The following is a 12,962-nucleotide window of genomic DNA, read 5'->3' as shown; positions in this document are numbered from 1 at the left end:
ATAAAAGGAGGAAAAAGACCTCAAAAGTCAGCCTTTAACACTTTTAAGCAGTAGTGTGTCCGCATCGGCTTGACTCCTTTCTTATCATCAGTCAAAGAACCTCCTCAATATTTTTTAAAATCATGAATTCTTGGAACATTTAGGTAGGACATGGGAAGGTTTCTTATATGGGGAAGGAATATTGCTGCTGACAACATCTACTACTACTACTACTACTATTTAGCATTTCTATAGCGCTACAAGGCATACGCAGCGCTGCACAAACATCATGAACATATTAAATGTAACCAGTAGTTCCTCAGACTTTAGGTTTCTTCCAGCTTCCATTAGTTTTGCCCCTAAGATGTACATTTTCATTTCAGAAACATTTTTCCTGTATTGAAGAAACTAGTATTGTACATAATGATTTAATAAAATAAGTACTGCAGCTTGTCTGCTGTTGAGCAAGGGGTGCAGAAGAGTCGCACTGGTTGCTTGTACTATTTTAGGATTCCATTTTAAGAGGGTCTTTTACTGAACGTTAGCTTGAGTTACATACAGCAGGGCCCAAAGGAATAAAATGGGCCCTGTTGCAGATAATGCGAGCTAATCTTTAGTAAAAGACCCCTCCCTAAGTTCCTTAATGTAATATTTAAGGCAGTGGTTCCCAAAGCTGGTCCTGGAGGAACCCCAGCCAGTCGGGTTTTCAGGATATCTGCAATAAATATTCATGAGTGAGATTTGCATGCATGCAGTTGAAGCAGTGCTTGCAAATCTCTCTCATGGATATTCATTGTGGATGGCCAGAAAACCTGACTGGTTGGGGTGCCTCCAGGACCAAATTTGGGAACCACTGGTTTAAGGTTTACATTCTACATGGCCCAAGTATCAGTCAGACATGTTGTCGTAGTTCATTCTTCCAAACCAGATTATACTGTCCACCAGTGGCGTAGCTAGAAGTCAATTTTTGGGTGGGCCAACAGGTTGGATGTGTGGGCACTAGACAGTGGTGTGCTGGTAAATGTTTAACAACAGGCTCTGTCCCCGGTCCACCTCTGCGCCCCCCGTCCACCTGTGCACCTCCCCTCAAAATTGCAGAGCTGGCTATAGCCGGGGAGAGAGCCTGGGGGGTGGGGGAGGCAATGCATTACTCTCTCCAGGAAAAAAAAACATTAAATGATCCCAGGTTCCAATCTAATTCATGTTTAATGTGGGATAAAATGCCATAAGTAAGTAAATAAATATAAACTTTTAATGTTGAGCACCTGATTCTTAAAGTGGACATGTTCCAATCATTATAATGAAAATAAAATGATTTTTTTTCTACCTTTGCTGTCTGGTGACTTTGTTTTTCTGATCATACTGGCCCAGTATCTGATTCTGCTGCTATCTGTCCTCTTTACTCCGTTTCCAGGGATTCCTTTACATTTATTTCTTTACTTTCCGCCTTTCTTCTTCATTTCTTGCTCTGGGTCCTCCGTAGACTTGACTGTCCAGTGGATCCAGCTTCTGCCTATTTTCTTCATCCACGTGCAATTTTCTCCTGTCTTCCTTTTCCCTCATCTCATCTCCTTCCTCACTCTTCCCTCCCCTCCATCCATGTCCAGCATTTCTTCTCTCTCCCTTCCCTCTCCTCCATCCATATCCAGCAGCCTCCTCTCTCCTGCCCTTCCCTCCATCCATCCATGTCCAGCAACCCTCCTCTGCCCCCTGCCCTCCCCTCCATCCACCCATGTCCAGCAACCTTCCTCTCTCCTCTTCCCTCCCCTCCATCCACCCACCCATGTCCAGCAACTCTCCTCTCCCCTCCATCCATCCATACCCAGCAATTCTGTTCTTGCCCCTGTCCCCTCCATCCATCCATTCCCAGCAATTCTCCTCTCTCCCCTGCCCCCCACCTCCATCCATCCATCCCCAGAAATTCTCCTCTCTCCCCTGCCTCTGTCGCGTCTCTCGCGCTTGCCGCGCTCTCGAGGACCTTGGCATACCTTCAGGCTTCTTCCCCGGAAGCGCGGGGTTTGTGAGTCCTTTAGGCAAAATCACCTTCCAGGTAGAGAGGAGATAAGACTGGACCGGAACTCCGGACTGGAGTTCTACACCGGAACACTCGGAACTGGAACGCACCGGACGGGTGCGCACTGGAGTGGGGCCCACTGGACTGGACACACTGGAGTGGCCCCACTGGACTGAAACATACAGGAGTGAAACCCGCTGGACTGGAACACACTGGAGCGGAACCCGCGGAACTGGAACACCCTGGACCTAGGCTTCACCTACACTTGACTGCCTTCCCCCTCGGGTTGAGCCCTCAGGTTCTGGCAGCCGGTAGGACTTACAGGAACAGCAGGAATGAAGGTCCAGGGGTGCTCCCTGCACCTAGGCGAAGGCAAGGCAGACAAGCAGGGTCTGTCCGGGTTCTGGCAGTCGGCAGGATTCAACACAATGACTAGTAAACTGTACCCAGGCTAATAGGAACGCTATACCCAGGCAAACCAGTCATACACAAGAACATACACAGAGCAAACTCGGGAGACTTGGAAGGCCATACACCAGCTACCACTAAGCTGTGCCCAAGCTAACAAGTCATGCACTGGAAACAACACAGAACACTAGCAAAGCTTTACACAGGCTACAAGCCACACGGTGCCTAAGCTGGCTAGTCAAGTAATAGGAACACACCCAGAGAACTAGCAAAGCTGTACACAGGCTACAAGCCAGACGGTGCCTAAGCTGGCTAGTCTGCACCAGGAACAAACACAGAGAACTAGCAGAGCTATGCACAGGCTACAAGCCAGACGGTGCCTAGGCTGGCTAGTCTACACTAGGAACAATCACAGTCTTGGGATAGTGGCTAGCAAGGGCGGCTAGTCTAACACTAGGAACAAATACAGACTCGGGATAGAGGCTAGCAAGGGCGGCTAGTCTAACACTAGGAACAAACACAGTCTCGGGATAGTGACTAGCAAGGGCGGCCAGTCTAACACTAGGAACAAACACAGTCTCGGGATAGTGACTAGCAAGGGCGGCCAGTCTAACACTAGGAACAAACACAGTCTTGGGATAGTGACTAGCAAGGGAGGCCAGTCTAACACTAGGAACAAACACAGTCTTGGGATAGTGACTAGCAAGGGCGGCCAGTCTAACACTAGGAACACACACAGTGAACTAGTAGAGCTATGCACAGGCTACAAGCCACACGGTGCCTAAGCTGGCTAGTCTATCACTGGAAACAAACACAGAGAACTAGCAGAGCTATGCACAGGCTACAAGCCAGACGGTGCCTAAGCTACTAGTCATGCACTGGAAACAAACACAGAGAACTAGTAGAGCTATGCACAGGCTACAAGCCAGACGGTGCCTAAGCTAACTAGTCATACACTGGAAACAAACACAGAGAACTAGTAGAGCTATGCACAGGCAACAAGCCAGACGGTGCCTAAGCTAACTAGTCATACACTGGAAACAAACACAGAGAACTAGTAGAGCTATGCACAGGCAACAAGCCAGACGGTGCCTAAGCTAACTAGTCTGAACAAACATAGAACACTAGCAAAGCTATACACAGGCTATAATCCACACGGTGCCTAAGCTAGCTAGACAAACATAGAAACTCACACAGAGCAAACACTGACACCGGGTACAGAGCACTCTATACACCAGGACCTTTAGATGAGATGCAAAGGCCAGGACTGTAGTCTCCAAGTCACTAATAAAGCTCATCAACACCAGAGCCACAGCTGCAGCAATCACCTTGCAACCAAACAGAGGCTTGACACACAAAGCAGTCATCCCATAGAAAGGAACAGCGGGAGCCATCTTGGATACTGGCAAGGAGGAGGAGGTGGCAGCCATCTTGGAAGAGGCAAAGCCCACACAGGTGAGGTTCAGTAGGGCAATCAGCACACAGAGCCAGAGAGAACCTAAGACAGACACAGACTCAGAGACAAGCAGAAGCCAGCACAGACACTGACTCCCAGAAACAGGGTAAGTCTGAGGGTTGTCACGGCCACGGACGGGACAGCCTCCCACCTCCATCCATCCCCAGCAATTCTCCTCTCCCCTCCCCCCCCCCCCCCCCACCTCCATCCATCCATCATCCCCAGCAATTCTCCTCTGCAGAGGAGACGCTTCCGGGTTAGAAGCAGGAGGCAACGTGTTTGAATCGCGACGCTACCGCTGCTGTTGAGAGTGAGACAGAGGGAGGAGGTAGATCGTGGCGGCGGTAGGCAGCGTCTGGGAAGCGCTGCCGTCAGAGAGAAGGAGGCAGATGCAGGATCAGCGCTGCCTGCTCCCTCCGCTCTGCTGCTGGGTGGGCCTGAACCCAAACTGGGTGGGCCTAGGCCCATCCAGGCCCACCCGTGGCTACGCCCCTGCTGTCCACTATTAGACAGAGTACTTTTTTTTTCTACTCCCATGCACTAGACATTAGGAAGGTAACTAAGTGATGTTCCAGAAAAAGGCTGTTGACTCTGGCTTTTAATTGATTGCTAGTGGATTGATTGGATAGAGGTATTAGGTAGCTGGGGGGGGGGGGGGGGTTAGTAAATTGATTGAGATAGAGTTATTAGGTAGTTGGGGGGGGGGGGTTAGCAAATTGATTGGGATAGCGGTATTAGGCAAATGAGGCTGTTAGCAGATTGAACTAAAGTACATAAGTACATAAGTATTGCCATACTGGGAAAGACCAAAGGTCCATCAAGCCCAGCATCCTGCTTCCAACAGTGGCCAATCCAGATCACAAATACCTGGCAAGATCTCAAAAAGTACAAAACATGTTATACTGCTTATCCCAGAAATAGTGGATTTTCCCCAAGTCCATTTAATAATGGTCTATGGACTTTTCCTTTAGGAAGCCGTCCAAACCTACTCCGGTAAGTTAACCGTCTTTACCACATTCTCTGGCAATGAATTCCAGAGTTTAATTACACGTTACCACACATGTACCTCATTCTACTATAATATCACCTTGATATTGTTCACACCTTGTATTTGTTCACACCAGAATTGGTGAACGCCGTTTACGGTACTATGTAAGCCACATTGAGCCTGCAAAGAAGTGGCAAAATGTGGGATACAAATGCGACAAAAAAATAAATAAATTAAAAAATTTAAAAAATTTTCTCTGATTTGTTTTAAATTTACTACATTGTAGCTTCATCGCATGCCCCCTAGTCCTAGTATTTTTGGAAAGTGTGAACAGACGCTTCACAACTACCCGTTCAACTCCACTCATTATTTTATAGACCTCTATCATATCTCCCCTCAGCCGCCTTTTCTCCAAGCTGAACAGCCCTAGCCGCTTTAGCCTTTCCTCATAGGGAAGTCGTCCCATCTCCTTTATCATTTTCGTTGCCCTTCTCTGTACCTTTTCTAATGCCACTATATCTTTTTTGAGATACGGCGACCAGAATTGAACACAATATTCGAGGTGCGATCGCACCATGGAGCGATACAAAGGCATTATAACATCCTCATTGTTGTTTTCCATTCCTTTCCTAATAATAGCTAACATTCTATTTGCTTTCTTAGCCGCAGCAGCACACTGAGCAGAAGGTTTCAACGTTATCATCGACGACGACACCTAGATCTGTAGGGGTATGTCCCTGTGTCTCCCTTGCTGGTCTTGGCCTATACAAGCCTATGACATCTTGTTACTAGAAGATGGCTGCTGCAAACCTCTGACCTGCACATCTCTGTGTCAGAGTCAGCTTCAGTTTGTGGAAAATCACTGACAGGCTTGCTGAAGCCAAGGACACTCTGTGCTCCAATTATTCCCCTTCTATCTCGGAGATGATGAGAAGGGAGGCAGGCATGGCACCAGAAGTTACCATTTCCAAGGTCACAAAGAAAAAAAACAAGAGGATAATTGGTATCACCTGACTGAGAGGCGCTGGAAGAGCGGGAAGAGTTGGGGAGTTAGTGAGTCGGAATCCTTGGAAGAAGGTGGAGGTGGAAAGAAGACCAGTGACCTAAGAAGGTCCACCAACTGATGAACTGTGTATCTGGAAGAGTACCGTGTGATTCAGCTACCTACAAGGTGTGACCTGTGCCTTTGCTGACTGCTGCAGAGTGCCTGTCGTGGCTCTGACGAAGACTCGCTGATCTTTCAGCTTGAGTATGGGAAGTAACCTGTGCTACTCCTGAGAGGCGTCCCCGGAGGTTGCCTGGTGAGAGACACAGTGATCTATCTCCTATTAGTCTGGGTTAGCGAGTGGTGATTACCTGAGCATAAGGCTGGTGTTAGTCATAACCTTGGTCGGGAAAGAAGCTGCTAATTACCATACTACCTCGTAACATAGTTTTTGCTTTCTAATCAGTTGTGCAAGTTTACCTAGCAACCAGTAAGAAATGTGTGTAGTGTGAGAATATAGTTGTAAGAATTACTGCCAGTATTTTTGTTCAGCCAAAGCTTTGCCAAATTTCTATTTTGTATATCTTTTTTTATATTATCCATAATAAAGCTAATATATATATCAGCCTGATTTCTCAGCTCTCTCTCTGACCGAAATAGTGGCATGTAGGGCCATAGCCAAGGTTTTCCCCCTTCCCCTAGACAGAGAACAGAATATTTTGCTTGCGGATAGTTCTGTTGGGAAACCTTGTTTCAGATAATTTATTATCTGGGAAATCCGCCTAGAGATCCCTTTCTTGGTCCGTGACTCCTAACGTGGAACCTTGCATGATGTAGCTATAATTCAGGTTCCTCTTTCCCACATGTATCACTTTGCACTTGCTCACATTAAACGTCATCTGCCATTTAGACGCCCAGTCTCCCAATTTAGTAAGGTCCTCTTGTAATTTTTCACAGTCCTCCCGCAATTTAACGACTTTGAATAACTTTGTGTCATCAGCAAATTTAATTACCTCACTAGTTACTCCCATCTCTAAGTCATTTATAAATATTAGGCAGTTGGGGAAGTAGTAAATTGAGATAGAGATATTAGGTAGTTCAGGGGGGAGGTTTAATAAATTGAGGTAGAGGTATTAGGCAGATGGGTGAGTTAGTACATTAAAATAGAGGTATTAGCAGTTGGATTAATAAAGAAGCCTATAACTAAATTCATTATTATTTCTATTTAGCTCAAACCTTTTCAATAATACTTCATGATGAGTTACATTCATGTACCATAAATTGAAAACAAACAAGTAAATACATTAGACCTGGTACAAGAGAATAATGATTTCATTTAACTGGTTTGTCTTTCCTTTCTTAGGCCTCTATTATGAAAGTGTGTTAACCTCTGTTAATTTAACGGGGCTCGTGTTAACTTTAATGCAGGTTAATACGCACAACTCCATTCTTTTAAACAGGGCTGATTTACTAATCCACACGTGGCAACCCTTGCTACAGTGAGTGAACACCACATTAATTTAGCACGCCTTCAGAAATAGGGGCCTCAACCTACCCCCAGTAGAGGAAGGAATAACAAACAGCTGCGTTGATTCCTGCAGGCTCTAAATACTTGCATGTTCACAATTTACTCAGATGAAACTGGGGGAATGCATGCTATATTTCAGTTTTTGCTTAAAACAGTATAGCTTACATGAGTACTTTGTTTTATCACAGATGGATGAGAGAAACATAAATTCAATCATGCCAATTATTTGAGAACAAAGGTTAAAACTTGCTTATATTACTTAAACCATAGAACTGCTCACCTGCACATATAGCAACGCCCACGTAGGCAACAGTTGTAATAACAATAGCTAACATTGTTCCCTTTGGGATGGCTCCTTGTGGATCCTTAAACAAAGAAATAAAAAAAAAGCAAAAAGAACCAGTATAGATTAGATTTAAGACTTAAGAAAAAATGTAAATCGAAAGGTAAACACCATGTCAACAGTTCAGGTAGCCACCTGAAGTTATAACAATCTTGCATATTAATGACTCATTCATAAAACAGAGGAGCCAATATTCAACAGGTTGGTGAGGGCAAAGTTAACCCAATGACACTGTGGGTTAACTCAATCCAGATATTCAATATTCAGTCTAAAGATAACTGGACAAAGTAGTCTGGTTAACTTTAGGCTTCTTTGGTCCACCAGAGATAACCAGGTAATTTTGTCCAGCCAGTGTTGCATTTTACTGTTGACTGGCCAAAGTCTAACCATGTCCTGGGAACCCCCTCAGGACCACCTGGTTTTGCCTGGCTAAATTTTGTGGGGGACAAGATCAGTTCAGTCAAAATTAATGAGTTGGTAAGGAGATAGAATTCATAGTTTAAAACAGTGAGGTTTGTCTGACTCATTAGCAAAGTTAGCAAGACAAAACCATTGAAACCTGACCTTTATTACTACATCTTTGGACCACTTGCTCTTCCAAGAGGAGAAAGACATATTCTGTGATAATTTATAGCTCTTCAATCTAGAAGGCAAACCCCTGTTTTTGTTATGGAAGAGGTATGTGCAGCCTCCTGTCTTTTGCAGTAGTGTCAATCACCATTTTCCATGGATAGTTGCATGGGAGAAATTGGCCTTACTCAGTTCAAGGTCCTGAGGGAATGCAAAGCTTTCTGAGCTTTGTTGGGGGGGCCATAAGGGGGATCAGAGGACTTTTTTTTAAGCTACAAAAGGTTATGCGGGTGCCGGCACTGAATATTGCCAGCACCCACATAGCCCCAAGCTCCTCCCTAATGCTGCCCCCTGTATCATCCCTGACCTGCCCATTTCTTTTGGCAGCACTGCCTGCTTTAGTGCCACTGAACATCGGGGGAGTAAGTGGTGAAAGGTGATGTAAGTGGGCAGAAGCCTCTCCTGCTCACGTAAACCATTTTGAATATTGGCCGGATCAATAATTGTTTTTTAGTGGCCAATTATTATGCTGGCTGTCTCCCCTTGGACTGGCAATTCAGCAGGCATGTCCAGCTCCTCCTCCTTGTAATCCATCAGTTCCAGCAACTCAGGGGTAGATACACTAACAAAAACGTTAAAGCCCTTCCCTTACCGATTCCTTAGCGAATTGGTAAGAAACGGGCATGCATCAAGGAAATTGCATGCAAATGAGCTGCTCGCTGCTAGCTCATTTGCATGTGATTTCCTCCAAGCGGAAAAGCGCCCGCGCCCCTGGCAGGTACAGGCTCATTACAAGCAGGGTGGAAGAAGGAAGAGGCTGGGTCTGTGCTGTCACCAGCACGCGCGTAGGAACAGAAGGGCTCGTGGACGGGGAATTCTTCTTTCAGGAGCTCTTAAGCGCTCACGCTCACTTGTCTCCCATCACCCGTGTCGTCTGTTGTGCCAGGGTAGATCCAGAGCTTGAATCGAAGATGCCATTGTTGCACAAGGAGCCGTTCACCAGGCAGGAACCTCCGACGGATTTACGACCTGACGAAGAAGTCTTTTACTGCCGAGTGACTAAAGAGATCTTCAGGGATTATGAGTAAGGACCTATTCATAATTGGGACAGGAAGGAAGGGAGGCAGCGACAGCCTCCTTTCCACTGGCTCTTCACCAACCCCCTACGGTCATTGAGCCCTGGGAGTTCAAATGGCAGTCCCTGGCGCCCTCCTTGCCCTTTGCTCATTGAAATTGAAAAGTTTATGAGGAAAGCGGCCGTGGGGTTTGGTGTGGAAGTTAGATGGGTTTTTAAGTGGGTGTGCAGGGGAATGGTGGTGGGTATATTTGCTGCTCTCTTCTTCCCCGAAGCTCCAGTGCTGTGAGAGCTTTTCATGAACTGTTAGGCCTAAAACTGGGGAAAGACTCGCTCAAATGAAAAACTTTACTCGAGTAGGAGAAGAAAAAAACGTACGTTTTATGGAGAGACCCACCTTTCGTTACTTCGTTCTTACCATTGTGCCCCCATCCCATCCTCTGTGGGGGCTTTCATTCCTTGGCTGCCACCAGGGTTTTGTCTTTAACATGAAGTTTGAGTCATGCAGGAAGCGGTGGCCACAGCCCGCATATGCAGCCCATGGCATGTGCCTCATTGTTTTGTACGAATCCGGGGCATGTGGAACAGAAAGAGATTCTGCCACTGTTGTTTAGCATTTTATTTCGCTTTTTCTTTTGCGAGTAGTTAACGTGGAGTCAATTGTTTCTGTAGTGTGTAAGACATGAGTTTGGAGGCGCTGGAGCAGCGACTTGATGCTGTATGATAGCCTTACTCTACTCCCTTCACTTGGAGAAAGCTGCAAACGTCCAAGTGCTCGTCAGGGACGTCCTTTTTTGTTTTTGTGAGTGAAGGACTTCCATGTTAGGCACTTTAGAAGGACGTCACTGACGAGCACTTGGAAATTTTTTTTTCCAGATTGTCATCCTTCTCAGACGTTTTTTGAGCTTGTGTTGTTCAGCTCGGCAAGAATTTTTTTTTCCTTCCGATTCCCTCACAGCAGCCCCAACGAGAGGTGCAGACCTCCCATTAGGTTTTCCATGGTGAGGGGATCGGAAAACGGTAGTGCATCTCATTATAATATGAATTATACACATTATAATACTAATTTGCTTATCTGCATTCAGTTCTCGTTAGCTGCTACCGTGACAGGACAATGCCTTTTTGTGCATGTCCTGGTTTACTACTTGCATGTTAAACTGGCTAGAACCAGTTTAAAACCCACGTTGCTGGCTCGTTTAGTTTAGTGCATCTAACCTTCAGTTTCCTCCTTTTCTCCTTCCTCTCTCCCCTCCCCCTGCTTCAGAGCGTTCAGAAAATCTCCCCTCCTCCCTTCACAGCTAGCAGGAATCTGGTATTGATTACGCAGCCATGGGAACTGGGCGTCCTCCTGGCTGTTCCTCCCCCTGCTGGTAACTGGGGAAAATGGCTCCCTATTCCCTGGGCTGCCTTCCCTTCCGTCTTTTCTGAGAATCCCTCCCTGGTTTTTGGGCTCACCCCTTTCTCCCCGTCCCCTAGGGAATTCTGGACGTTGTAGTTCTGGGATGCCCTGCTTTTGGCTATATCCTGGCTTACCTGCCTTATCACAATAGATCTTCAATTTTTTTATATAGCTGGGACAAAGTTATGGAATACCTTGCCTTCTGCTTTAAGATCAATGAGAAACAGAGAAGCATTTAAAAAGAGTTTAAAGAGATGTTATTCCAGCATGCCTTCTGTGAGAAATGAAGAAATTTGAGAGCTTGCTATCAATACTTCTGCCAATTTGAGATCTAATAAGATATACATTATTTATATGAGTGTTGTGTATGTATTTAGAGACGTATAATGTTAGTGTTTGTTTTATATGTTTGACCCCTATACCCGAGGATAATGATTCAGATCTTTCATTGCCATCCAACTTTTGTCCGGTTGCGAGTATTTCCCTTTTTACCAAACTTGTGGAGTTCCATGTCAATTATTTATTTGCTGATTATCTAGATAAATTTGACTGCATACATACTTCACAATTTGGTTTTAGATCAGATCACAGTGCTGTATCTCTTTTGATACTTTTGATTTCTTTTGTTAAGAAGTAATTGAGTCAAGAGAAACAAACCATACTTTGCAGTTTGATACATCTCCAGCATTTGATGCAGTGGATCATGGTTTGCTTATTGAGAGGTATTGGTGGCTGTTTTACAATGTTTTCAACAGTTTCTTTCTAATTGTAGCTACTGCGTGCAGAAGAATGGTTCTGTTTGCAATTTTGGTTTCCAGGCTGTGGAGTGCCCCAGGGATCCCCTCTATCTCTTCTGCTTTTTAACTTTTTTATGGCCTCTTTAGGTCATATTAGGCTGCACCTCAATAAACTGCTTCTTTCCTATGCAGATGATATTTTGATGCTGGTACCAGTTCTTAATAATATGAAGGATGCAGTCAATTGGATAACATCTTGTGTGAACAAAATTCACGATTGGGCCTTAAAATATGTTAAAACTTAACTCAAAGAAAACTAAAATTCTCTGGTTTAGAAATCCTGGTATTTTGATTCCTAAGCAGATTGTTCATCTTGATAATCGATCTTTTTCAGTAGAGGATCAATCTAGGGTCCTTGGTGTTATTTTCGACTCCTCATTATCTCAGGAGGCACAGATTGGAGAAAGATGTTCTATAAATTAAGACAACTGAGATTAGTAAGATCCTGCTTTGATTATCCTGCTTTTATCTTTTGTTAGTCTTATCATGTCTAGACTACTGTAATGCCTTATACTTGGGTCTATCTGCCTGACTGCTTAAGAAATTACAATTTATGCAAAATACTGCCATCAGATTGATTTTTTTGTCTCAAAAAATGTAATAGTGTTTCATCATTTAGGCAAACATTGCACTGGTTTCCACCACAACAGAGAATCTGGTTTAAGGCTGCTTGTGTGATTTTTCAAGTGGTTCATAGGGTTACATCAGCACTAATTACTGAATTGCTTTGCTCTCCAATAAATAGATATTCATTACGCCTATATAACTTGTTCATTTTACACTCTCCAGTTTTTAAGGGAGTAACATTCTCAAGAATTACAGATTCCATTTTTTCTATTGCTGCTATATGTTGTTGGAATCTTTTATCTGCAGATATTAGAATTGATTCTAATTACTTGTCCTTTCGTAAGAAACGCAAGACTTTTTTATTCTCTTGAGATTTAGTTTAAATGGATTTTATTATTGTTATTATTTTTTATTTCTCTTTTTTATGATTGGATAATTATATTTTCTTTTCATATGTATGCTTATAAATTTTGATGTAAACTGCATTGGACCCTTTGGAAATTATATATAAAAATGCATTGGTATTGGCATCTGTATTGGTAATCTGCCAAGGATAATAGATTGGTGGGATATAAATTTTTGAATAAAATAAATAAAAATAAAAATTCTGGATGGTTCCACTCTTCACAAGCAGGAAGGACATCAGAGCCTTTCTGCCTGCACCACTAAATGATGCCAGCAGGGTCATATTACTGCTATCAGGTGATTGGCTGAATCTTCCCTAGCAGCATCATTCAGCAGCCATGAACAACAGGATCCTCCAAAATGGTAAGCCTTAATTACAGAGGGATGGCAAGTGATTTTTTTTTCTGGGGAAGAGAGGTTTGAAGAGGGCTTAAGGGTATTCTTATGA

At 44.3% G+C, this 12,962-nt stretch overlaps 1 protein-coding gene across 1 annotated transcript in view; it reads right to left on the bottom strand.

The window, feature by feature from the left end:
- The window catches only part of SLC12A1 (solute carrier family 12 member 1), a 222,896-nt gene that overhangs the window by 109,899 nt on the left and 100,035 nt on the right, over nt 1–12,962 (bottom strand). The window contains 1 exon segment of the mRNA XM_030189548.1: nt 7,639–7,723. Coding sequence (XP_030045408.1) covers nt 7,639–7,723 — 85 coding nt within the window.

Source organism: Microcaecilia unicolor, chromosome 1 (assembly GCF_901765095.1).
Source record: "Microcaecilia unicolor chromosome 1, aMicUni1.1, whole genome shotgun sequence".
In the NCBI taxonomy this organism is placed as follows: domain Eukaryota; kingdom Metazoa; phylum Chordata; class Amphibia; order Gymnophiona; family Siphonopidae; genus Microcaecilia; species Microcaecilia unicolor.
The sequence above is the reverse complement of the archived record's forward strand: the minus strand, read 5'-3'. Positions and strand labels throughout refer to the sequence as shown.